The sequence below is a fragment of the Lytechinus pictus genome, chromosome 1, assembly GCF_037042905.1.
Source record: "Lytechinus pictus isolate F3 Inbred chromosome 1, Lp3.0, whole genome shotgun sequence".
NCBI lineage: Eukaryota > Metazoa > Echinodermata > Echinoidea > Temnopleuroida > Toxopneustidae > Lytechinus > Lytechinus pictus.
In genome coordinates this window covers 12,274,110-12,301,261 of record NC_087245.1, presented here as the reverse complement: position 1 = coordinate 12,301,261, position 27,152 = coordinate 12,274,110, and the positions used below count along the sequence as shown (strand labels likewise).

General features: G+C 35.6%; 3 protein-coding genes across 3 annotated transcripts in view; 1 reads left to right on the top strand and 2 right to left on the bottom strand.

Annotated features, from left to right (window-relative positions):
• Positions 1 to 658: 658 nt before the first annotated feature.
• On the bottom strand, positions 659 to 4,859 carry LOC129255193 (dopamine D2-like receptor). The gene has a single exon (XM_064096155.1). The coding sequence runs from the start codon at positions 1,689 to 1,691 to the stop codon at positions 696 to 698; it is 996 nt and encodes a 331-aa protein (XP_063952225.1). The 5' UTR covers positions 1,692 to 4,859; the 3' UTR covers positions 659 to 695.
• Positions 4,860 to 6,551: 1,692 nt separating this feature from the next.
• Positions 6,552 to 13,845, bottom strand: LOC129255177 (G-protein coupled receptor 84-like). Its single transcript, XM_064096143.1, has one exon. It carries the CDS (start codon positions 12,079 to 12,081, stop codon positions 10,963 to 10,965), a length of 1,119 nt encoding a protein of 372 aa, XP_063952213.1. The 5' UTR covers positions 12,082 to 13,845; the 3' UTR covers positions 6,552 to 10,962.
• Positions 13,846 to 14,698: 853 nt separating this feature from the next.
• The window catches only part of LOC129257523 (dynein axonemal heavy chain 7-like), a 29,293-nt gene continuing 16,839 nt past the window's right edge, over positions 14,699 to 27,152 (top strand). The window contains exons 1-12 of the mRNA XM_054895869.2: positions 14,699 to 14,734; positions 15,303 to 15,466; positions 19,139 to 19,292; positions 20,058 to 20,249; positions 21,049 to 21,182; positions 21,696 to 21,968; positions 22,320 to 22,458; positions 23,049 to 23,294; positions 23,660 to 23,752; positions 23,982 to 24,158; positions 24,580 to 24,741; positions 25,278 to 25,478. Coding sequence (XP_054751844.2) covers positions 14,699 to 14,734; positions 15,303 to 15,466; positions 19,139 to 19,292; positions 20,058 to 20,249; positions 21,049 to 21,182; positions 21,696 to 21,968; positions 22,320 to 22,458; positions 23,049 to 23,294; positions 23,660 to 23,752; positions 23,982 to 24,158; positions 24,580 to 24,741; positions 25,278 to 25,478 — 1,971 coding nt within the window. The remainder of the gene's footprint in view (positions 14,735 to 15,302; positions 15,467 to 19,138; positions 19,293 to 20,057; positions 20,250 to 21,048; positions 21,183 to 21,695; positions 21,969 to 22,319; positions 22,459 to 23,048; positions 23,295 to 23,659; positions 23,753 to 23,981; positions 24,159 to 24,579; positions 24,742 to 25,277; positions 25,479 to 27,152) is intronic.

The following is a 27,152-nucleotide window of genomic DNA, read 5'->3' as shown; positions in this document are numbered from 1 at the left end:
AAGTTTGAAAGACGCTTGAGTCCACTTAAACCAATGATCAGTAATGTTTAGAACGTGGATGAAAAATGAAACGTACGTATGTTTTATATGCAGTGAAGTTTCAGTCCCGATCCCTAACCCCAAAAGCCGCTTCCTCTAAAAACTCGATTTGTTTTCGCCTTCTGCAATCAACTTCTGTTTCCTGAATTTACCGTTTCAACAAATGCTGTTCATTTGTGATCTTTGGTCATTATAACTTCTTATCGATTTCACATATCGATAAGCATGTATCTGTGTGATTACATAACAATCCCTCCTTAAAGGATTATAGTGATAATAATGCTGTTTTTCGGTCGGGGGGGGGGGGGGGCAATTGGGATGTACACACCCCATCTCTTGCGTTCATCTCTATGAAAACAAAGAATAACGTGCATATTCAGTCAATTACAAGCGGTATTCATGCAATTATTCCTGTTGTAATAATTCAACATGAAATACACTGGATTTCCACGATGTTACACAGCCGCCATATTCAGAATCATAGACTAGCATGCAGAAGAAATAGTTTGCTAAATATAAACATGATAAATAGAATCAAACAAACAAGTGAAAATCATTCAATGAAGCCGGCTCCTTTAAATTTCTCGAGTCTTTCATTATTTGTTGTTTTGATTTTCACGAAAATTTTGGCGAGTTATCAGTATTCTCAGTTCGAATCACCAAAACCCTTTTTGACAGAACAATCTGCTTAGGATTCTTTTGTATGCTTGTCGATAGTTTTGTATCATCCAGGCGTAAAGGAAGGGGTTTAAACAAGCATTCATCCAAAGGAGAAAGTTTGTTGCGCGTTGCGCTTCTTTTGGGACGGTCCCATTTTTGTCGGCAAGGATAACCGAAGTATAGGGTACCCAACAGAACAAAAATAGTCCATAAAGCATCAAAAGTTTCTTCGAAAGTCTTAACTCGTCGCGACTCATGTTTCTACGTGGATTGCTGATCTTCGGGGAATCAGCCTTCGGCTTCTCGGATATGTCGTTGCATGGGTCAGTTCGACTGGCCAGTGTCATGTTTTCAATTGCAATTTTGCTTTTTCGAACGATCCAGAAAATAAGGGTGTAGCTGACTGGAACTATCGTGACCGTGCAGATAAGGCCTATCACGAACATCATGGCGCCGTAGTACCATTCGAACTGATTTTCGTATTTCAACGAACAATGTCCAAGCTTTTCGTTAAAGCCCACGTTACCAAATCCGAAGACAGGTAGCAGCACTGCACTTATAACGATGAAAATCAGTGCCGCCGAAGCTGCAATGACTACCCTTCCATGAATGACCTTCCGACGTACTGGGTTGGTGTATGCCACTGTAACGTAACGGCAGACTGCGATGCAGTTAACCGTCAAGCCTGACGTGGTCAGGCACAGTATCGTCACGTATCCAATAAAGATACAAGCTTCCTGTTTGAAGGGCCATCCACCATGAACAAGGCAAATCATGAAAAACGGCGTTGAGATTCCCGCATTGATAAGGTCTGTAATTGCGAGAACAAGAATGAAGACATTCTGCCTGACCTGAAGGGATGGGGTTGTAATTACGGCAACAACTACGAGAAGATTTCCAATCGTACCTATGACGCAGACTAATCCTAGGAGAATGACTTCCACAATCTCTGCACCCGCCATAGTGTAAGAAGGATCATCCGTGTAATTCATTTTATAAGGAAGTCAACTATATCATTTCCACGAATTTGTTAAAAATTGTCATACAGCAATACAGAAGATTTTTCGATGAAAAATAGTTGCAAAGATAGTAGAGGACAAGCGAAGTGTGTCTTAGAAGTACCAACACGACCAAGCTGTATCGGAATAATTAGTTACGGCAAAGTCACGTCATTTTCTATGAAAGCATGCGTTCAAAATATCATAATATATCCACATTCTTGACGGTGACATCAATCTTCTTTCTTAACACCTTTTGAATGCATTCGAAACCAGAAAGCACAATATTGAGAGCATGCTTGTCTTCATCACTGCTTCGTTTCGGGTTCCATCTGTACATACTATATATTATCTCCTAGCCTGTTCAAGCAGACATCTTCTTGTTTAATTATTATTATGCTCTTGCTTTAGCAAATACAGCGCGAAGTTGATCTTTGATCATCTACTTCGTAGCGACGGTACGGTTATTGATAACATTTTCATCCGTGTTCCTTAAGAATGGTCGTTTATCTTTCCAGCCCAATACACACCCATATTGAAACTCCGTGGCCTTATTTATATCTTTATATTTTCAATATTGTACTATTTTTAACGCCGTTCTTCATAAAAGTAATGGCCCTAAACTACAGCTCGTGTAATTCCAAAAGGTAATTGATTCTTTCATGGAGCCATAAAGATATCTTCAATGATTTATCCAGTTTCTTTTTCCTAGCTTGTGTAGGGCTTTTATGATTTATTACTTCCGTAGCGCGTGTAAATGTATAGAAAACAATTTTAAAGGTCAAGTTCACCCCAGAAAATTGAGGATTTTAATCGATAGAGAAAAATCAAACGAGCATGACACTGAAAATTTCATCAAAATCGGATGTAAAATAAGAGAGTTATGACATTTCTAAATTTTGCTTGTTTTTTCACAAAACAGTTACATGTATATGCACAACGCAGTGATATGCAAACGAGAGAGTAGATGATGTCACTCACTATTTCTTTTGTTCTTTATTGTTTGAGTTATAAAACACTGTCTTGACGTAACCATAAACTTTTGAAATAATGTTGATTCCACATGTATAGGGGGGAATACAATTTTGTTTCACATCACGATGAGGAGCAAATTAGAATTTTTCATATTTCATATAATAAGATACGTAAGAAATAGTTGATGACGTCATCAGTCCCCTCATTTGCATACCGACCAGGATGTTCATTATATAACTCTTTTGTGAAATTAAGTGACACTTTGAAACGTCATAACTTTTTCATTTTACATCCAATTTTGATGCAATTTTTGTCTCACCTGCATGGCAGAATGAGACTATAGGCGCCGCTTTTTCGACGGCGGCGGCGTCAACACCAAATCTTAACCGATGGTTAAGTTTTTGAAATGACAGCATAACTTAGAAAGTATATGGACCTAGTTCATGAAACTTGGCTATAAGGTTAATCAAGTATTACTGAACATCCTGCCTGAGTTTCATGTCACATGACCAAGGTCAAAGGTCATTTAGGGTCAATGAACTTAGACCATGTTGGGGGAATCAACATCAAAATCTTAACCTAGGGTTAAGTTTGTGAAATGTCATCATAACTTAGAAAATATATAGACCTAGTTCATCAAACTTGGACATAAGCTTAATCAAGTATCACTGAACATCCTGCATGAGTTTCACGTCACATGACCAAGGTGAAAGGTCATTTAGGGTCAATGAACTTTGGCCAAATTGGGGGTATCTGATGAATTACCATCATAACTGAAAGTTTATGGATCTGATTCATGAAACTTGGACATAATAGTAATCAAGTATCACTGAACGTCCTGTGCATATTTCAGGTCACATGATTAAGGTCAAAGGTTATTTAGGGTCAATGAACTTTGGCCAAACGGGTTATTTGTTGAATTACCATCATAACTTTGAAAGTATATTGGTCTAGTTCATAAAACTTGGACATAAGAGTAATCAAGTATCACTGAACATCCTGTGCGCATTTCAGGTCACATGACCAAGGTCAAAAGTCAATGAACTTTGGCCATAATGGGGGTATCTGTTGAATTACCATCATAACTTTGAAAGGTTATGGATCTGACTCATGAAACTTGGACATAAGAGTAATCAAGTATCACTGAACATCCTGTGCGAGTTTCGGGTCACATGATCAAAGTCAAAGGTCATGTAAGGTCAATGAACTCTGGTGGCCATTTTAGACGTAATTATTAGATTGCTGTCATAACTTTCAAAGTTTATAGATATAGTGTATAAAATGTGGATATAGGGGTAATCAAGTATCACTGACAAGTTTTAGGTCACATGATCAAGGTCAAATGTCAATGAACGTAGTATTGTATCATTATATGAATGGTGTTTTTTGTGAATAATTATTTTATAGTAGTTTTCAAAGTCAGCACTGTTGCTATATTGAATCGCGTGATGCAGGTGAGACCGCCAGAGGCATTCCACTTGTTATTGTTATGCCAGTAGGATTTTCCTCCTTTTATTAAGATAAACTTTTTGTTGGGGTAGACTTGTCCTTTAATAAACACTGAACAGATGTTTAGATGTTTTCCTCTCGAAGTGCTCTATTTCAGACATTTTCATGATCTTAATTCATATGGATGGAGGAGCAGAATGTGGGGGAGACCCTTTCTCTGCCTTCTCCAAATATCAATTTTTATTTATATCCTCAAAATTATATATTTCTTTTTTTCGTTTTAATTCTTTTGATTGTGTTTGACTTGTATTTTGACTGGGAACACGTGACATGAAAAGTTAGCAAAACTTAAATGTTGCTAGAAAATGTTTGAAATGATATTTCTGTTGCAATATTACAATTGATAGAACAATATAGCAATTCAGTGTAACTCCTTGTTACAAGAAGCAGATCATTTATTGCAAATTTGAAATAAATTGCAAGACATAATGTCTGATTTAGGGACCGTTCAGATATATTTGCAATTGATCGCAAGTTTCTTGCAATACCCCATTAGTTTTGCAATCTAGCAACGCATATTTACTCAGGGACGATTGTTACAGGAACCCATTAGTGTATTGACACCTAACAAGTCGAGGTCCGCGGGTGTCGACTCAATTAGTCACGATCGCACTAGTAATGTGCGATACCTGAAAAATGGCAAAAGCATCAATGTCGATGCTCGCAGCCAAGATTCATCTATTGAAAAAAAAAACTTTAATAAAAAAGCATTGCGTATTAAATCTATACCTCTTTCCAATAACCTAATCGAAGAAAACAAACGATACTCAGCGTAAAGTGGCGAATCCAATGAAGGGAGGGGGTGATATTTTCCATGCCAAATAGATTCTCGATGAGAAAGTCCGGGGGAAAGTCGGAAGTACGGGGACATGACCCTTTTTTGTATCGCCTGCAAAGCAGAGTGAGACTGTAGGCGCCGCTTATCCGGCATCGTCAACATCGAATCTTAACCAAAGGTTAAGTTTTTGAAATGTCATCATAACTTAAAAAGTATGTGGGCCTTTGACATAATGGTTATCAAGTAATACTAAATATCCTGCCAGAGTTTGAGGTCACATGACCAAGGTCAAGTGTCATTTAGGGTCAATGAAATTAGACCACGTTTGGGGAATCCACATCAAAATCTTAACCGAAAGTTAAGTATCTGAAATGTCATCATAACTTAAAAAGTATATGGACCTAGTTCATGAAACTTCGACATAAAGAGTAATCAAGTATCACTGAACATCCTTAGGTCAAAGGTCATTTAGGGTCAATGAACTTAGATTATATTGGGGGAATCAAAACGAAATCTCAACCAAGGTTACGTTTTTTTTATGTCATAACTCTGAAAGTATATGGATCTAGTTCATGAAACTTGGACATAACAGTAATCAAGCATCAGTGAACATCATGCGTGAGTTTCAGGTCACATGACCAAGGTCAATGAACTTTGGCCTTGCTGGGGGTATTTGTTCTAAATCTGGCTAAATTTTGTAAAATAATTATGCTTCGCTTCTGATAGAGTAATCAAAGAATAGAAGTATTCATTTATTTCGTTTTATTTGTCTTTTAATAATTCATCTTGATTACTATATAGATATAGATATCACATATGTATTATTTGATAAACTGTTTAATTTTTGTATTTAGTTTGCTGCTGGTGCCTTTGTACGCATCATGTTTTACTTTTTTTCTGTTAATTCTAAAATTTAATAATTCAAGAAATAATGTATTTATATCTTATTATAATATGTTATTATAATATTTCAGTGAAATATGTGGGTTTCTTGTTTGTATTTTTTGTTCATATATATTTTTTGTAAATATTGTTTAAAATTCAAATGTAAATATGTTTCAAATATTGTTGTGTTTCCAATACCCGTTGGGGTGATCTGAGAATAAATATTACTGTCATTACTGTCATTACTGTTGAATTGCCATTCAAAACTTTGAAAGTTTATGGATCTAGTTCATAAAAATAATGTAGACATAATTTTAAGGGTAATCAAGTATCTCTGATCGTTTTGCACCAAGTCTTCGATCACACTATCAAAGTCAAATGTCATTTAGGGTAAATGAACATAGTATTTTATCATCATAATTAGAATGGTGATTTTTGTGAGTGATTATTCTCTAGTCGTCTTCAAAGTCAGCACTTCTGCTGTATTGAATCGCATAATGCAGGCGAGACTGCCAGAGGCGCTCCACTTGTTTTATGAAGTGGATCCCTTTGGGGCTCCTTCTCGTCAATTCCAGGATCCCCTGCTTTCACTCTCAATGTTCGTCACGAACTTTCGCTCCATCTTTTGAACTTTTGCTATACCAAGCCATTTTGTTCTCTTTATTATATAAAGCAAGTCGAAACTTGGAACCACTGTGTTACCATGGACTGGCTGTCATTTCATCGAACCCTTTGTTTTAATAGTAGCGTACACGCAACAGCATGAAAAAAATCATTGTTGGTATATATCAAAACATGAAATTTATCTCCAATCATTCAGTTGACAACTACTTTGTTGTTACTTTATTTTCAGGAATAATAAGTAGAAATCAGATTAAGAGAATACACCAAATATTTATTTTGTGATATGTGTTGTCATAAAATAAAACGGATACAAAGCTATCATCGGGTGCAAGCACTTCATTCCCTTTAAGTGGACATAGTGGAGTAAATTAATTAATCAACCAAAGACATATAAACAGCATCAAATATTTGTTACTGTTGGAGATCATGTAAGAATATACATGGGAGAAAAGTATAATCATGATAATTTGTGAAATTAAATGAGAATATCTTTCAAGCGGAAAGCTTTACTATGGAGGAAAGAAAATGAGATCTCAATATGAAAAACGGGGAATAATAATTATGATTGATTCTGAAAAGGTTTCATCGTAATTCACAATAAGTTGAATTGATAGTAGATCGATGTATATTGAAATTTTATAAACATGCGCATAACCCTATCCCCCTTTCAAGGCCACCTTACGATTGGTCTGCGACCAGATTTTGGAATAAAATGTAGTACAGAACTATTGGATGACAATATGGAGACGTATTATGTCTTACTGTGTAATGTTCTAAATCATCTTACGAATATGTATGTTCAAATTTGTGACTATGCTATGTTCCGTGTTAGAATAAAAGCGAATTTAATATCTAGTAAAGACGTCATAGCAATCGTACGATTGGCTACGATTTGAAACTCATTTGGCCTTTACTTCAAAATAAAGGCCTGCAAATTTTTGCAATAATCCAAAATTGTTATAGTGCTTTTAATTTCAACCTCATATAAAAAGATACATTTCATTCACATTTTCAGAAGTTGAGCAAACTGCGATTTGTTCCGAAATCGAATTGTGGACCAGTCGTAAGGTGTGCGACGCAACTTCTGTGACGAACTTAATCTGTTAAACTGACTTCAATACTTATCTCAATGTATTGCATTTTTCATTATCATATTTTCTCGAAGTCAATTCGTTTTTACCTTTTTAAATGACAAATTAATGACAATGATTTTTTTTAATAAAAAAAATGTATATTGCCCAGCTCAAAATTACTAAAGAGATTTATCAAATAAATGAGTGAATGTTACTCCACTGAATATATTTATCGTACGACACATTTCTATAAAGGACAAGTCCACTCCAACAAAAGGTTGATTTAAATAAAGAGAAAAATCCAACAAGCATGCCACTGAAAATTTCATCAAAATCGGATGTAAGATAAAGACATTTTGAGGTTTTGCTTAATTTCACACATCAGTTATAATGCACATCATGGTCAGTATGCGAATGGGGTGAATGATGATGTCACCCACTCACTGTTTCTTTTGTATTTTATATGAAATATTCTGTTTTTCTCATCATTATCCTGTAAAACAAACTTCTGTTCGTCCCTGAACATGTAGAATTGCTATTCAACATTTTATAGTTCAGTCAAGTTGGTCATTATTGTCACATTGGTAAAAATGGAGATATTATATAAGTCAAACAATAAAAGCAAAAGAAATAGTGAGTGAGGGACATCATCAACTCTCTCATTTGCAAATCGCTGGGTTGTGCATATCTATTTTGTGAAAAATAAAGCAAAACTTTAAAATGCAATAACTTTCTTATTTTACATTCGTTTGTGATAAAATTTTCAGTGTTGTGCTAAGTTGATATTTCTCTATTTTTTCATATCAACAATTATCTAAGGTGGACTTGACCTTTAATCATATTCCTAGCTGTGTCTATTACTATTGCCTCCCACACGCACACCACCATCACCCGTATAAAGATGTCAATTATATATGTATGTGCGTAAAGTCCACCCCCGAAACAAATTATCTACCTTTTAGATTCCTCATATCTAAAATATATAGCGAGTCAATCAATCTTGTCGTGAAAGCCCTGTCATTATATAAAAGTGATATGCATATTGGTTAATCCATCCTATTCATCACACAATTCCATAAGTCGTGACAATAGAAACTCAATTGTCATCTCACATTTTACGCAATCAATATTACTACCAATATACCAACAAAATATATTACGATACCATTGTGAGAAACGAACTATTGTTTTGTTAAAGAGTTAAACATTAAGCAATTAATCTATAGAGAACACATTTTCAATTTAATAACACATTTTCATTTTCAACGAACTTATGCATGCTCGTTAAAAAGCAAAACCTTTCTGGCTTACCTTAGAACTGTTTTCATTATTCATTGGAGTCTAAATCAATGAAAAGAATAATACCAATTTATCTGCTGGCGCTATCATATTCCATCATTAATAATTCAAAATACTCTAAACATCGCTTGTTAATTCTCCGGTACACGTATTCTAATCTGGGGCCCGTTTCATAAAACCCGGCTCACACTATGCACTGTAAAAAATGTGGTGTTAAAAGTGACACCAGTTGGTGTTAATAGAGGACCACACCCTGAGGTGTTAAAATTACACCCTCGAGATTTACCATAACACCAAATAGTGTAAATGTAACAACCAATGGTGTTGCAATAACACCTATAGGTGTTCAAATAACACTGTCAATATAACACCGGTGTAAAATAACTGGTGTGGTCCTCTACGTACACCGGTTAATACCACAGTTTTTGCTGTGTGCGATTCGTTGCGATCCGAATTTCAAAGAAATTGTGATAACATGTGATATGGACATTCCAATTAATAAAATCTTACGGATCAGAGTTCAGAATAGTATCGGACTACTGAATTCGAAAATTCAGTCCAGTTCGAGCCTCACTGAATGAATAAAAAACAAATTCAATTTCCAAATCGTAATGACGTCATCATCAGCTGCGACTTGAAGCCGATTTGGACTTTACTCCGACCACAGCGCTTGCCGCAAAGTAAAAATATGATTTTAGTATTTCTAACATCATGCCAAACTTTAAGTTAGGAATCTATTTCCCCCCCATTGGACACCAATAAACGTTTACTTTTCATGATCATTGATAAAGCACGCTTGGGGTGGAAAAAATCACCAAAAACTATATACCTGTAATCTCTAAATATTATTTTTTTAGAGGACTGCTTTATCATGTATAGCATTCGGTTTGCAAATTTATATTTGGGCTCCGCATGTCATGTTTTCGTAGTATAAACTTGCGACTTTTAAACGATTTCGATTGATAAAAAATAAAACCTGTAAATGGTTATCTCAATATTCTGTGATTTGGATTATGTGTATTCACAAGAAATCTTTACGGAGTTACATTTGGTTACACCGTTTGCAATCCACATGTTCAAGTATGTAGGAATCAAACTTCGTTTCACATTATTAGGAAAATATGATATTTCATATTTCCTATTATATTATGAAACAAAAGAAGTAGTGAGTGGAAGATTCTAAACCCCGGAGCACATTGCACTATCCGTTTGCAACCCGATTTCGAGTTCATTCATACAACTTATACACTAGTATTTAATGTACACTTCTGGTTGGTTAAAAAAATCATGTTACCATCTTTCGGATGGTGACGTTAAAGGTCGGTCCCAGACGTAAATAATCATATCTGATTGATACACGTCTGACAAAACTCAAATACACACACACACACACACACACACACTGATTTGGGGAGTTGGTTTTAATTGCCCGTCTACTTCAATGGGCCACTGGAATATATAACATTGGAGGTAATTCAGTGAATGAATGTGGATTAATTAAAGTAGGGCTCGAGTTTGCGGGTGACATTTATGATGATAGTATATTTTCAAATTTACAATCACTCTGGTGAACCTCCAGCATTATGTGGGATTAATTTCTATTCCCATCAAGTCAATACTATTTTATTCAGAGTACATGGAGCATTTAGCGTCGCTTGGTGACTTTATATCAGGAAGGTCATAAATTTTCCTCAAATAACAAGGATTGTCATCACATTAATTAACACCAACTTTCTTCCATTATCATTTTGCTCATATTAATTTTCAAACCTGACTGAAAGTTATACAGCATTAGTATATCATAAATATAAGGAGATTAAAATCAATTGATATTCATTATTCATATATTCTGAAATAAATCGTTCACATGGTTAACTTGTTTTCGTCAGACGATTGAGATTTCAATATATTTGTTTCGCGAATATCCAAAAGAACATGTATACATTATCGATATAATCATAGATTAGGTATATACATGTGTATCCAAATTATCCGTACTTGATTGTACTAGAAACAGAGGCAGTCAAGTGGTATGTCGTCCACTTTGAGATGACAGTCTAGATGTGTTAAATGAAGTCAAAGGATTTATTTGTTATGCTTTAAAGTACAGGTTTAAAGTCTTTCACAAAGTCGCCCCTCGTGTCATGATAATGGATGACCCAGAATCTACCCCTTCACGTACTTTCTTACAAGGCAAATACTTCCTCCATTTGTGAAACTTCGTCACACTTTTGTATGCATTTCGGAACGAACGCATCATCCAAGCGTAAAGATAGGGGTTAAGGCAGGAGTTGACCCAGACGAAAAGGTTTGTGAATCGGTGTAGTGGCGTCGGGACGATGCCATTCCTGTCGGTAAAAATCACGATGGAGTATGGAAACCAACAGATAAAGAAAATAAGAAACAGAAGCATAAGTTTCTTGGTCAATCTTATCTCTTCGCGGCTAAGTGTTGGGGCTCGGTTGGCTGCTTGAGGAACGTTGCCTTTGACGTTAGCATGATGTCTCTCACTGTTGCGGTTGATCGCAGCAACGGTTATTCTGCTCTTGCGAACCACCCAAAGTGTCAGGGCATAGTATGCAGGTGTGATGGTCATTGTCGTCACTACTCCTCCAAGGAACAAGGTCGCGCAGTACCACCAGTCTCGATCTTCAGAGCAAAGCATGGAACAGTGTCCAAGATCAGAATTGTACCCCACGCTGCCAAATTGTGCTAATTCCGGCAAGATAACGATGAGGCAATTCAATGTTGCCAGCACCCCGAATGCAATAATGATGACACATGTATTACATTGCTTTTGGAAAACGTGCTTTGGACGAGTCACGGCGACGTATCTCGTGATAGCTATCAGGCCCAAAGACATAACAGATAACGAAAGACATATCAGAGCTGCGTATCCTAGAATATCACAGTATATTTCGGCGTAAGGCCAACCTCCTTTCAGTAACGTGAAGATGAAAAAGGGCGCCAAGAAAGCTGTTGTTATTAAGTCTGTGATGGCAAGAAAGATGATGAATACATTGCCACGTGTCCGCAGAGTTGGTGTGCTCAACACCGCAGCTATTACCAAAATGTTTCCAAATGTCCCTAGAATCGACACCAAAACAAGGAATGTGGCTTCAAAGATTTCCGCGAGTCCAGTGTGGAATTCTTCTTCATTTTCAAACGTGATGTTATCGTCTGTTACGGCGCCTGCTACTGTACTTGAGGTTAGAGCCATAGTTGCCGCCATATATAACATATGGGAGGAAATGTTAAAACAGAGAAATTCTTGAGAAATTCTACTAGCCTCACTTCAGGTAAGACGGGTTCGCCGCTTTTTTGTCAATAAGAAAGAAGCAATGACCGTACAAAGGATAGAATGTATTTTGTCATTTCACCGTCGATGGTGTAAAGTACAACTACAAGCCAAAGACAAGAGCGGTCACACTGAAGAAGTACGTTTTCAAATTTTGATGAACTGCAGATATCAAAATAATTTTGTGAATTGTCGTCTTGCTTCCCTCACAATGGACATCTCGTTTGATTAATGCAAATGTGACATTACATAATCTAAATGTCCCGTTTATGGTGGTGTCACAATAATTGTCCGACAAACATTAATGATTCCGTCAGGAAAGTATACTTCCTCATTGAGATTGATTAATGTCTCAATAAAACGATTTGCTGTTAATCATTGAATTGACCATTTAATCATTTGTGGAACTTGTAGTATCACGGATGCGTTCTTACGGCATGTCCTTACAACATTCTTCTTACTATTCCTACTAAAATACCAATATTAATGCCAATAAATCCATTTTAGTTGAAGTCCCCTTTGTAAGAAATATGAAACTAATGTGATTGATGTGACAAACGTTACTCGTATAGTGATCACTTTGAATAAAAATCTCGTATCTGAATAATGTCATAATTGATACAATCCATGTTCTCGTTAGCACTTGGACTCAGTATGTGAAGTGTAAATATATCTTAAATTTAAGTAGGACATAGAGATCATTTGATATCTCGATCTCTTTCCTTGCTCTTGAAGTATCGAAGAAATGAATTTTCACCAGTCGTTGTGCAGATTATTAGTACTGAACTGGTGAATATCCTTCATCATGATTCCAAAGTTACCTTTATTTGCCGATGTCGGAAGAAATTCGCTATCACACAACCTTGCGTCACAACATCTCAGACGATTGGTTCAAGTCTTGCCGGTTTTTTTTTTAAATCTCTATAGTAACCATAAATCATCAATGTAATGGAAAGCAGAGAAGTTCAACTCAAAGAAATTCGGTTCCTTTGATCCATCCTCGTCGTTGATGCCATTTTGATGATCAATAAGAGAAGTGGTGTCAATGATGACTTATGTCCTTTGTAGTTAAGCGTCGATTTTTTTTTTCGCCACTCGCCTATACCTCCTAGCATGGAGTTCCCTTTCTAAAGACAAAGTTGTTTCCATCTAATAAAGGCAATAATGACAATGGCGTTGGTATTGGTGATGATTCAAGTCTTTGGGCTCGAAGCGTTGGTTGTAGCGATTCGCCTTTACCCCCTTGCAAGAGACAAAGTTGATTTTGACGTCAGCCATCGAGTATCTGCTTTGACGGGTATGAAAGCTGCTATTGAACCAATTTCAACCATTTCCAAACAGAGTCTGGATTTCACCAGGTGCGTTTGCTTAGGAGTAAAATAAATAAAATCTTCGAACACTCCGCTTTCTGTAATAACGTTGATCAAGCGCGATTTTACTATATTTGTTAAGTGGTAATTGTCTTAAAATGCAAGTTCATAATTATGCACGTTTTGAGAGGGAAGGCTATTTAAAAGTTTAGTTCATTGCCGAGGTGAGCGGCATTAATACGAATGAAATTAAGACTGCCTAAAACATGTAAAATGTTTAACCAGTAGTTCGGCATTCACACGATCATGAATGTTGAGAAGAATGCATCTGTTGCTTCAAAAAATGTGTCAACTGTCAATTATTCCACTCAGAACCATAAAATCCAATTATTGTTCATTGTAGTTGTTGGCGGTGTCAAATCGACCAAGTTTTGGCCAGTCTATTTATTTATAGATTCTCGTCTGCTGTCGATTTTTTAGGGCGCCAATTTTCTATCTTTGAGCGTCATCACGCACGGTTCGATGTTGTAGTTCATTTTGGGGGATGTTTTCTATCGGCGCAATACGCAGTACTCTTGCTATACTGCGCCTACATCGACAACTTTATTGTCTTAATGATAATTTCTATTTTAATTTCTCTCATGTAATAGGTCATGTGATAAGATCGTATATTGATTTTATGCCGTGCGTGCTGATTTTTAGCATTTGAATTTCATTGGAATTTTATTTTAGTGTAATCAAATTACTAAATTCAGAGACTTTTTTTATGTATGATTTTATGAGCATGTAATCAAGCAAAATTTGACATGAATCCGTCATGACCAAGGTCAAAGGTCATTTAGGGTCAATAAACTTTGATAGTATTGTGGTACATCAATATATAAAAAATAATGGGTTATAAAAAAATCAAGATAGTTTCTAAAGTAAAATTCTCTATTCCATATGGAACTCTTATGACACATTACTCTGCAGCCGTAAGTCACTTTTCAACCAAACTTAGATGGTAGATGTACTTAGGGGACCTGCATGTTATACTGCAGTCAGAGGTCACATGGTAAGGTCAAATGTCATTTTCAGGTCAACGTTAAAGTTTACATGCAAGACTCTTATGACACATAACTCTGCAATTGTAAGTCACTTTTCAGCCAAACTTAAATAGTAGATGTATTTCGGGGACCTGCATGTCATGCTGCAGTCGGAGGTCACATGGTAAGGTCAAAGTTCATTTTCAGGTCTGCGTTAAAGTTTACATGCAAGACTCTCTTATTACAGATAACTCTGCAACCGTAAGTCTCTTTTCAACCAAACTTGGATTGTAAATGTACTTAGGGGACCTGTATGATATGCTGCAGTCGGAGGTCACATGGTAAGGTCAAAAGTCATTTTTAGGTCAACATTAAAGTTTACATGCAAGACTCTCTTATGATACATAACTCCGCATCCGTAAGTCAATTTCAAATCAAACTTGGGTTGTAGCTGTACTTAGGAGACCTGCATTGTGTTTGGAGGTCACATGGTAAGGTCAAAGGTCATTTTGAGGTCAGAATTAAAGTTTACATGTAGTATGCAAGACTCTTACGACAAATGTTATTCCATCCCAGTTATTTCACAATGAACTTTTGAGACAATTCTGTTGCGTGCCCTTGCAAATCGCGATATTTTCTGGTCATTTTCACAAGTGGGCAAGACACAACATGGCTTACACCTTGTATGAATGATATTTCTTTCTCTCATGTTGCTCAGATAATCTGTTGCAATTCCAAACTCATGTTAATGGGTAGTATATGGAGATGAGCACAATTCTTTGCATCATAATGAATACGGAAATAATGCTGAGATGTTATTTTCATACAGGATCAAATCAAAGAATGGTTCAGCGAAGTCAGTGCTAATGGAATCCCAACATCAGCAGAGTTCTCTCTTAGTAACACTCTTGGAGACCAGGTCCAGATTAGGGCTTGGAATATTGCTGGTCTACCAACAGACAGCTTCTCTGTTGAGAATGGCATCATTATCAGGTTAGTACATTTATCTATTTTCAGTTTTGTGGGATTTTACCTCAGTTTCATTAATTTTTTTGGACTATTTATTTTGTAATAGGTATTTACATGTTTGATTTCACTTCCTATGATCTGTACTTGAAAGAAAGATGCAACTTTTTATGTATGTTTTTATATCCTTGACAAAGTTCAATGCCCCCCCAAAAAATGTAATATTAGAAAAAAAAACACTGAACGATGTTTAAGATAGTCAAGTCACACCAATAAGAGGGATTTATGTTGCTAAAAATAAATCACAACATGCTTTTTTTGTCTCCCTCTTCCAATAAGGAGCTCTATTGGTCTTCGAGAAGTAGGACAAACTGATCTATCATCCTTTTTATAGTAGATATCATTTAATTTTGTTGATAAATGAATGGATGTATTTTGTAGACTAAATGAATATACTGGAATTTTTGGACGTTATTAATTATTCACTGGACAAAATAGTTGAACTTCAGTCAGGTAATAAGAGCAGGAATAATTTGTCATTAGATTTTCAAGGGTCTACTCCATTCTGAAATAGTTTCTTAGAGATAATTTATCATTTCAAGAAAGCCATCTGCCACGTGTGTATTATCATAAACGAAATTGCCCATGAGCATATTGGGTGCAAAGGGTTTTCATTTGCAATAGAAGACCCTGGAAATTTGTTTATCAAAACACTTGTTATGATTAATAATGTCATTCATTTTGAAGATCTATTTCATTATACATGTACATGTAGCTTCATCAATTTTCACAAATGACAATATTATGTGGTTTTTTTTTTCATTATTGTGTGAGACGCAACTCATGTACATGTAAATATTTTACAAATCTGCACGATTCTAGTTAAAGAAGATACCCAATGAACACAAACTTTACACATGCAATACATAAAAATCTGATTCAAAATGGTGGAAAAATAATGATTTTGGGGCATTTCTTGTGATGGCCTCAAAATGCAGCCTTTATCATCAAAATCCTCGAATCACGTGCAAAGTGAATGGGTGCGCATACATGGGGCATCATTTTTTTGTTCAATCTGAAAATGACTGCCTGATGTTTTTTCCAAGAAAATCATGTATTTCTTTCAAGTTTTCATGAGATATTTGGCACACTTACTCATAATGATGAAAGGGACATTATCAACTGAAAGATTTTATGAAATAAAAAGAAATTCATGTTAAATCTTAACGCAAATCGTTAGGTGGGCAGACTTGGGGACCACCATCAAGATTTAAATGTTAGTTTTAAAGAGAGGCTTACCTGGAATTCATGAAATTATAAATGATTTGCAAATAAATTTCCACCTGTGCCAGTTTAATATTACAGATTAAAGAGGTCAAATGGTTGACATGAGTATTGTTTTATTAATTCATTTGATTTGCTTTTTTCTCTGATTATCAAATAAATGTGATTGATATCATGACCTGTATGCTTGGTGAATCAAGTATAGAAACAGCTGCACTCAAGTTGTTTTTATTATTATTTTTTGATAATCAGAATTATCACCATCAAACAAAGGGACAGCTGCAGTTAAGGAATGATGGATTATTAATTCATTGATTTATCCTCGTAGTATTTCTTTTCTGTCTATTTTCTTGCTCTTGTGTGTAATTGGTTCAATATTTCCATGACACAATTGCACCTGTGTGTGTGGGGAGGGGGAGATATTATACCCCGTTCTCATTACACTTTCTAAAACTAGTTTACTGTAAACTGGTTCAGGAAACCAGTTTGGAAGATCGCTTTGCAAGCATTCCCAATTGATCACCCGAAAGTGGTTTTCAAAATTACTTCTCGTAAACCGATCTTGCATGTTGCTATGGAAATGCTGTCAGTGGGGTGACATGTTTCGCGCGAAATTTGAAACCACAGTGTAGACATTCCACATACAGTGTGTGGAGTAGCGCGCTCGAAATGGGCGAAGATTGCCTCCCGAAGAACGGTTGTGTCCTCACTTATGCTAAACCAGTTATGCTAAAACGAGGAAAGCGATCTTCAAAACTACAACGCGAGATGGTTTCCTGAACCGGTTTGAAAGATTGCTTCCAAGACTGCTTCGTCGGCTTCGACTGTTCTCATTACACGTTAAACTAGTTTCCACTAAACTAGTTTTAAGACGGTAGTGAGAACAGTGTCTTATTCAAGGAAGCATCCTTCTTTCAAATCATCTTGATTTAATGAACAATGATTTTATAAAAAAATTCATATAATTTGCATGTAGTGCAATTTTTCAAAAATTCATTGAAGACAGAGAACTGTTGCTGGGCTAGCCTGAATGCCCTTGGATGGTGTGTTTGCCAATGAGTTTACACTTTTTTAAAAGTCAAGAAAAATCAGGTTGATCATTTTTATTTTCCCAAATCATTGTTTTAATTGAGACATTTTACTTATTTCAAATTGAATGAGTTTATTCTCTTGAATACCTCACCTTTTTCATCAAGTTACTGGTCGGCTTTATAGTTATATCATGAATTGAAAGGAAAAAGTGTGATACACATCCATTTAGTAAATTGAATTGAGAGTATGTTAGATTAGTCTCATTTGTTGATTATCACTTTCTGATCATATTATGGATTTAATTATTGTATGATTCACTGAACAGAGAAAATAGAATTATTGATTTATTGGTGTGTGTGTTCACTGTTGGGGCATAAAGCTAATGCTCTATTTGATATATCATAAAGTACACTGACACCATGTGTATGTTCATACAGGCGTATTATTGTTCTGTAAAAGTTTATGTGAAACTTTTTTATTTTATTTTTATTTGTGAGGTGATTCAGCTATTATGTTTATACTTCCACCCTCTAAAGGTGATTGTTGGAAGTACAGTATAAGGTTTATTTTTTGTTGTTTATGTCCATATTCTGTTGTGTTATCAGTTATTGCTTAATTCATTAAATGAATCAACTTACACTTGGCACATGTTAGCATATGAGAGTGAAAGTAGATATAAGGATCACAAAAGTTTAAGTACAAAGGTCCCTTGTTTGTAAGTGGATCTTTAATGCAATAACCAAAGGATCACTTGATGGATCAATTTCAAACTTGGTTCGTATATGCATAACTGGAGAGACAATTAACTGATTAGACTGTTTTAGTCTAGTATCAATACCCTTTTCTTTTCTGAAAAGATCGATTGAAACACGAATTGGTTTTAAACTTTTTAGATTATGATTAGTGCTAAATTTCCAGCAAGTACTTGATTTCAGGTCCAAGCAGTTTCATTTCTGAACACTTTTTGTAATTTTCTTGTGAAAAAAAATGCTAGTAGTATTCTAAGTTTTAAATTATCACTGATAACTTGATAAGGCTAAGTTTACCCCCATTTACTTCCAACTAATGTGTAGTTTAAAAAGGCAAAATGCCATAACCACCCCGGATAGCTTTAAATCCAGATTACCCACAATGAAAATTTTGATAATACAAGTTACTTCAAATAGATTAGGTGCCAAGGATCAAAAGGTTTCTAAAATCTTCTGAGTAATCTTGTTTCCCAGCATATCAAGGGCCTTTTACTCTTTATTTTATGCTTTTATCAAGAGGTTTATCAATCTAGACTAATTCTTCAGCACATTTGCCTATTCTTTAAAGTTTATTCTTAGAAGACGGTGCATTTTAAAAATGATTCTATCATTCTATAATTGTTGTTTTGGACAGCAATGCTCGTCGATGGCCTCTCATGATAGATCCTCAGGGTCAAGCCAATAAGTGGGTCAAGAACATGGAGAAAGCTAACAATCTTCATGTCATCAAATTGACCGATGGTGACTTTGTGAGAACCCTGGAGAACTGTGTACAATTTGGAACTCCTGTAAGTACAGTAGCCCTGTTTCATAACTGGTTATCGATGGGGGTAATGCCATGAAATGTGTTATCTCCCAAGTGTAGGACTGAGAGAAAATTTGTCATGGAATAGAGGTGTTAGCATTTGTTATCGATTTGGGGTGCCACTTTTTTGAACAAAAATATTGATTGTTTTCAGCCTGCATGCATTTTCTTCCATGAAAGAAAAATCCTTCAGGCTGATCAGGCATGGAGGGTTTTTCTCTACCTCGTTTAAAATTCTAATCGAAATTGTATGCTTGTTTGGTAGAATCACCAAGGGATACATGTAAGACAAAAGAAATTGACTTTTGAGTCCAAAACCTCTTGGTAGAGAGAATGAGTTTAATTAAAAAAACAGGAAATTTGCTCCATTTTTCAGTTTAATGATAACCTTGGGCAAATGAATAGGCTCTTCATGACTTCTTGATGAGGACATAAAACAAGCGACACTTAATATAATTGATATAATTCTGAACATCATTCTCATTACATTGCAACAACTTCTTTCAACAATACCCTGTATCATAGAGATGCAATTAATCTTATGATTGATATTAAATATAAGTCTATTTGGGAAATAAATCATGTAATAATATTTGCAATGTTGATTGTACAGATTTATAATTGGCACCCTGATGGGTACATTTATGATGCAACATGCACTTTTAGTTTTATTTGAAAAAAACCCCAACAAACTATATAATACTCCACCTTGAAACAAGGCATCTTATTTATCTCTTTATACCATCAGGTTCTGCTGGAGAATGTTGCGGAGGAGCTGGATCCTATCCTGGAACCATTGCTCCTGAAGCAAACCTTCAAGTCTGGTGGAGCCATCTGTATCCGTCTTGGAGACAGTACCATAGAGTATTCCCATGACTTCCGTTTCTACATCACTACTAAGCTGAGGAATCCTCACTACCTCCCTGAGACTTCAGTCAAGGTATGTCCTAGGGACGGTTTCATGTTAGTGATTTTCATTGACAACTGTTATTTCCTATTGAAATACTTGCATTTGATTGGCTGAGAGCTTGTTTGTCATTGAAAAATCACTGATTGGAGACTTCATGAAATGCTCCATGTACTCTCAATCTGTCCAAGAGATTACTTTAATAGCATCCATTAATTTATTTATGATATTGTTTATTTAGGTTTTTAAAACAAAGTTTGAAGAACAATGTTGAAGAAAGATACCCAAATTTCTTTCCCCATAATTTTTTTTTTGCTATTAAATTAAAGTAGGTATGAAATTTTCCTTTTTTCCCCCAGAAAGTGATGACAGAGTAAATTAGTTTTTTGAAATATTTTATTGACGATCCTATGTATTATGTTTATGTACATATCATGTATGTTTAAAAGCCCTTTTTAATGTGTTTGGTAGCATGTATTTGTGATGTTAAAATAAATTGCTAACCAATTACAAAAAAAGAATATTGAGCTCAAATCAAATCATGGACCACTTTCACATCTAATGTAGATATGAACATAGTCATTTTTGTTTTATCCTGATAGATGGTCAACAAATAATCAGTAGGATTTGTTATGACATTTTCAATGATTGTTCAGTCTACTTTTCATACATTCACATAACTTATTATATTCTGACATAGATGGTTTTGCATTGTTGAGTTTATTTTCATTTGCACTCATAACAAGATGGTGTTGTTTCCCTTTACGAACTGATACATAAGGATTATTCACTCTACTTGTTTTTCATTACCGTGATTTTTTGCCGTGTATAGGTCACTCTGTTGAACTTCATGATCACCCCTGAGGGTCTGGAGGATCAGCTGTTAGGAATCGTGGTAGCCAAGGAACGCCCTGAACTTGAGGAAGAGAGAAATGCCCTCATCATCCAGAGTGCTGACAATAAAAGGTATGTCATTAAATGGGGGACAAATTAGGAGAAAAGGGAAAAGGAAAAGGCGAAGGCAAAGGAGTAGAAAGAAGTGCAGAAGGGAATGGTTAAAGAGGAGTACAATATGGAGAGAGATAAAGAACAAATAATATAATAATTAGTAGACATAAATAGGAAAAGATTAGGAAGAGAAGGAAATTGAAAAAGAAGAAAAAAGAAAAGGAGAATTTTCGAGGGAGATGGGTAAGGGAAGAAAGGAGAGGAATCATTATGACAAATAGTTAATTGTATGTGACCTTTCAAACTTATATTATTCTATACATGTGTAAATGATGGATGTTGTAGAAGAGAGAATTTATATCAAGAAGATAAAGAAAGAAGAATATGCTAAAAGCACAAAATGGAAATGTAGAAGAAATTGGTTAGGGTGGAGAAAGAGAAGAACAATATGAGATGGGAATGAATGTCCTACTATTCTTTGTAAGGGTTTTCAATGTAGCACTAACCTGTACCCTCTGTCCTTTCCACCAGGCAACTGAATGAAATTGAGAACAAGATCTTAGAAGTGCTCTCCTCATCTGAAGGCAACATCCTTGAGGACGAGACGGCCATCAAGGTTCTATCCTCCTCTAAAGTCCTTGCCAATGAGATCTCTGAGAAACAGGCTGTTGCAGAAGAGACGGAGAAGATGATCAACAAGACTCGTCTAGGATACAAACCCATTGCCACCCATTCTAGTATCCTGTTTTTCACCATTGCTGACTTGGCTAACATTGAACCCATGTACCAGTACTCTCTTACATGGTATGTAATATGTTCTTTTATTGTTAATTGGTTGAGATATAATTGGCATGGCCTCAGGAGAGCATTCCATGAAGTGTCCAGTCAGCAATTTTCATTGACAAATTATGCATAATAATATTAAAGCAAAATGTACTGACAGTCTGGATGACAGTCCAATCTTTGTCAGTGTCAATTTGACTATAAACGATACTAATTTACTTGATTTAAGATTTTTTATTTGAGAGATGGCTACAATCAGACACTTTTTATACATCCATGGCATCATACTTTATTCCTGCAATGTTATTAATACAAACAATTCTAAATATTAATTTATTTCAAACCCCCTTGTTATTGTTTTTAATCATCCAGGTTTGTGAACTTGTTTATCAATGCTATTGAGAACTCAGAGAAATCTGACAATCTTGAGAAGCGTCTTGAGAACCTGAGGGAGTACTTCACTTACTCACTCTACTGTAACATCTGCCGTTCTCTCTTTGAGAAAGACAAGGTAAACAGAAAACCCATACCCTTTTCATTAAACCTGATATTGATTCCAAATATTAAGGTGTAATAAAAAGGTGATGTAATGGTTCAATGTGATTAGTTTCATGAAACCTGGTCTTAATAGCAAGTAAGAAGCTACTGTTGTAGGCTTAATAGTGCAATTTCATTGGTCAAGAACAGATTTGACATAGAATTCTAGCATTTGGTATTAATGACAAGTTTTATGAAACAGTGCCAAGCCGTCCTTCAGATTGCATCTGTCAATTCTTGAAATTCATTGTCACTTGTTATTAATTTGCATATGTTGTAGAGCAATATTGGAAGGGGCTCTCAAAGTCATGATAGTCAAAGAATGATTTACATGTGAAATAGTACAATGAAACATACAATATATGTTATGTCCTTGTAAAGGTTAGAGATTAAAACTTTTGATAAGTATAAAATACATATTTAAGAAATATGAACATTTAAAAAGAATCGGAAATAACAAGGCCAGATCATCCTATCAATGCCAATACTCGCATAAACCTCTTGCAGTAATCATCATGCATTCAACCAAATATTTATTTTAGAAAAACCCTTTTTTGTTTGCAGCTGTTGTTCTCCTTTATCCTGAACACCAACCTGCTGAAACACACTGGTGAGGTCAAGGAAGAGGAATGGCGTTTCTTATTGACCGGTGGCGTAGGTCTGGACAACCCTCACTCTAACCCAACTTCCTGGTTACCCTCTACCTCCTGGGATGAGGTCTGCCGTGCTGATGATATGCCAAAGTTCAGCGGCATCCGCAAGAAATTCCCCGCCCAGAAGGAAGGCTGGAAGGTTCTTTACGACAGTGGTGTAAGTTGATTAGTTAACTGATGAAAAGTTACTTTCTACCAACCTGAGAAATTTTGTTTTGAAGTAATATTTATCGTTCCTGTGGTCTTTCTTAAGGCTTTTCTTGTCGTTTTCTGTTGTCTTGTGATCCCATGGCTAACTATAGTAGATTATATTTACCAATCAGTGATTTAAAATGTTGTTAATGTAAGAATCTTTTCTTTGATTATTGCTGGTTTCACTCCAATATTTTGATGCATATGTGATTGATTTGATTTTTTAAAAGTAGGCCAACACTTAAGTCAGTATTGAATGGTTGAAAAACAGATAGCATACACTGATTCGTGTTTCTGGATGAATTTGCAATTTTGTCATTCTTTTCATAGGAACCACAAAATGAGAAGCTGCCGAGTGACTGGGAGGAGAGTCTAGGTCTCTTCCAGAAGCTCATTATCATCAGGTGTCTACGACCAGATAAGGTGAGTGTCAAATATTAACTAAGTCAATAGGTTGACATTTATCCATCACTTGAATATTCCAAATTTATCAAGATTAGTAAGAGCATGCATCTCTATAGATACAATCAACACACAACAGGAGACTCACAAAAATGTTGGATTAAAACAAAAATTAATACATAATTACTTAACTATCATACACTGTATTTAGCTTATAATATTAAATTTTTTTGGTCTTCCATGCTACTAGATGGTACCTGCTGTCCAGGACTTTGTGACCCAGAAACTGGGCAGAAAGTTCATTGAACCCCCACCGTTTGACCTTGGTAAGGCCTTCAATGACAGCCATTGTTGCGCCCCTCTCATCTTCATCCTATCACCTGGTAGTGATCCTACTGCTGCTCTCCTCAAGTTTGCTGATGATCAGGTAATCCACAGATCAAGTCCTAGGGAGTGTGTCATTAGGCATGTTTCACGAAGCAAGTAATCACTGATTTTCACTGGCTAATTTGCTCTTAGCCAATCAGCTGCAAGGTGTTCAGTAGCTTAAAACTGTTCTCAATGAAACTGATTCTCTTGAAATATTCTCCTGGGCCCAATAATATAAAAATTAAAACAGAATATATGAAGAGCAATTTTAAAAAGATTTTTATGGTAATTACAATTGATGTCAGAGTAATCGTCATTGGTTAATTTTACACAATAGGATCCATACCATTACGATTCTGCAAATTGTACCTATTGTACAGATTTACTGAATTATTCTTTCTGGCTATCACCCTGGAAGATCAGAATGAATATTTCATATTTACACAAATGACAAATGATGCAATGGACTATCCCTACAGGGCTTTGGAGGTAGCAAGCTGAGCTCCTTGTCGCTAGGTCAGGGACAAGGTCCTATTGCTATGAACATGATAGAGAAAGGTGTGAAGGAAGGTACATGGGTCCTGCTTCAGAACTGTCACTTGGCTGTATCATGGATGACAACACTAGAAAAGATCTGTGAGGTAAGAGCACTAAGATTTCATTTTCAAGATAAAACACCATTGTTAAGAAAGATGAAATACATAGTCATTGTAAGCTTCCCTCCGTGATATGTTGATGAAATATCATAAAAATGTGATCATATGTTGATAAAATTCGTAATTCTAAAGTGGATATGCGTGATATTGCTTTCATTGGGAATTATTAAAAGAACAGATATCCACATTTGATATTCATGCACATGTTGTGATAGAGCATCTAAAAGATGATTTGATTCTGTGGTTCTGTGTAAAAGTAAGTCTATGTGTTCTATTAACTGCTCACAGTCAGCCAGAGCAAAGAAAAAAAGTGTGCCATTTATATGAGATATGAGCCATGCTTAATAAATACTGAGTAATTAAACTTCTTTCTTTTTTATGATCCCAAGACTATCCTTGTAGGTCCTAGATTGTGTATGAGTGATTAGGTATACATGAATTGTGATACTTGATTTGGTCATCTAGGATATGTAATTTGCTGAGTGCTTAGTAATTCTGAGCAACATTTGTTTCCTTTCTAGGAATTGAACCCAGAGGCGGTCCATCCAGACTTCCGTCTATGGCTGACCAGTTACCCATCCCCTCACTTTCCTGTGGCTGTCCTTCAGAATGGGGTCAAGATGACCAATGAACCACCTAAGGGTCTCAGAGCTAACATCATCCAGTCTTACCTCAGTGATCCCATCTCAGATCCAGAATTCTTTGGAAGTGTCAAGGCTGATGTAAGAACTTCTTTTTGCATCTTAAATGAAGTGAAAATGCCTTGTTGATTCTCGAAATGTGTGTTGTTTTGCTTAATTCACAAATCTACCCATGAAATTCAGCCAGTAGTATATTTCAAACATTGCTTGTTTGGTTTTGATATCTTGAGAACTGCAATTCCCAAGTTTGTTAAATTGGTATATCATACCAATGTTGCCAACTGTCTTTGAAAAGGAAATCAATTTTTAAGCTTTAAGAAAATACACAATTGCTGCGTGTGTGTATTGTGAGAATTTAGAATGATGGTGGAGGTTCTACCACTCCATGGTATCAATTTCTGTTGTGATTTTGAATCATGTCATTCAGCATGTCATTTTAAGTTATTGCTGTAAAGTCTTAATATTGGGAAATTGGTAAACACAAAGTTGTCACATCTTCTCTCTGTCAAAAATACAGAATTAAAAGTTTGTGAAAACAATGATATCATATAGACTCGTACCATGGGGGAGTATCCAAAATAATGATCAAGCAGAAGAGATGCTATTGCCAAGTGATTAATTCAACTGGGAATATGAGGCTGGTTGGTTTTCAGCCTCCTATGGATAAATGTCTTTTTTGTGGTGTTTGTTTGAAGCAATGTGTTTGTAGTATTTTTTTTATTGCAAAACTTACTGAGATTTTTCATATGATTTGTTTTTATGTATGTTTTTTACCCTTCCTTTCTCTTGCATTTTTTTCTTCAAACACTCTTTCCTGTACACAATTTTTCTCTCCACATTTCTTTTCATTCACTCTTTATCTCACTCTTGCTATTTGGCTACTGGTATATCACTATTGATTGTGGTGTTTACCCCACCCCTCACAATGCTGATTATTGCAATGCTGTGGCATCCTCCTCTTATATCTAGGCTCAGGTAAGCAAAGCACACTTCTCTCTATTCACATGGCAAGAAATTAGTTAACGATTATCCTTGAAGTTGATTTCTTTATGATTGTTTTGTGATCATGCTTAAAAATATATTGTGGATTCTCAAATCAATTCATCAAAATTTTCAGCCGTCATCTTGCAAAATATCAGCTATGCTATTAAAGACCCACCCCCCCCTCAAAATGAATTAAAATCCACCATTATAAACAAATTTTCATTCACTTGGCATCGGGGTGTCGGTGAAGGAAAATTTGGAAATAAGGATTTTTTTGTATAAAAAAGGGGGAAAACTCCTGTTATTATAGGAAACACAAACAAATTTTCAAAATTTTATATTACGGAGAAGCAAGAGTCAACAAAAGGGGATTTGTTCAATAAGGAAGGGGATTTAAAAGGAAAATAAATTGTGAAAGCTTTAATAGTTGTTCATTCTAGAAAGATTAGAGAACAAGATAAGAGATCCCACCATTGGAAAGTTACCATTATTTTATTTCATATTGTAGATTGTTGATACCAAGCTATGCACAACTTTTTTCCCCTATTGACACTGTTAACCTATGGACTCCAATAATTTTGTCTGTTTACTTTGAAGAGTCTGATCTCTGTTCAACCAAATCTACTCTATTCCATGTTTGCAAGAGCACCTTTAAAATTAGGTCCCCCTTTCACATGACTTTACTTGTTATTCGCACCATTTGATTGACAAATTTGTATGGATTCTATAATCTGTAATCAATAGACAAGTTGTATGAAACAAAACCCCTTG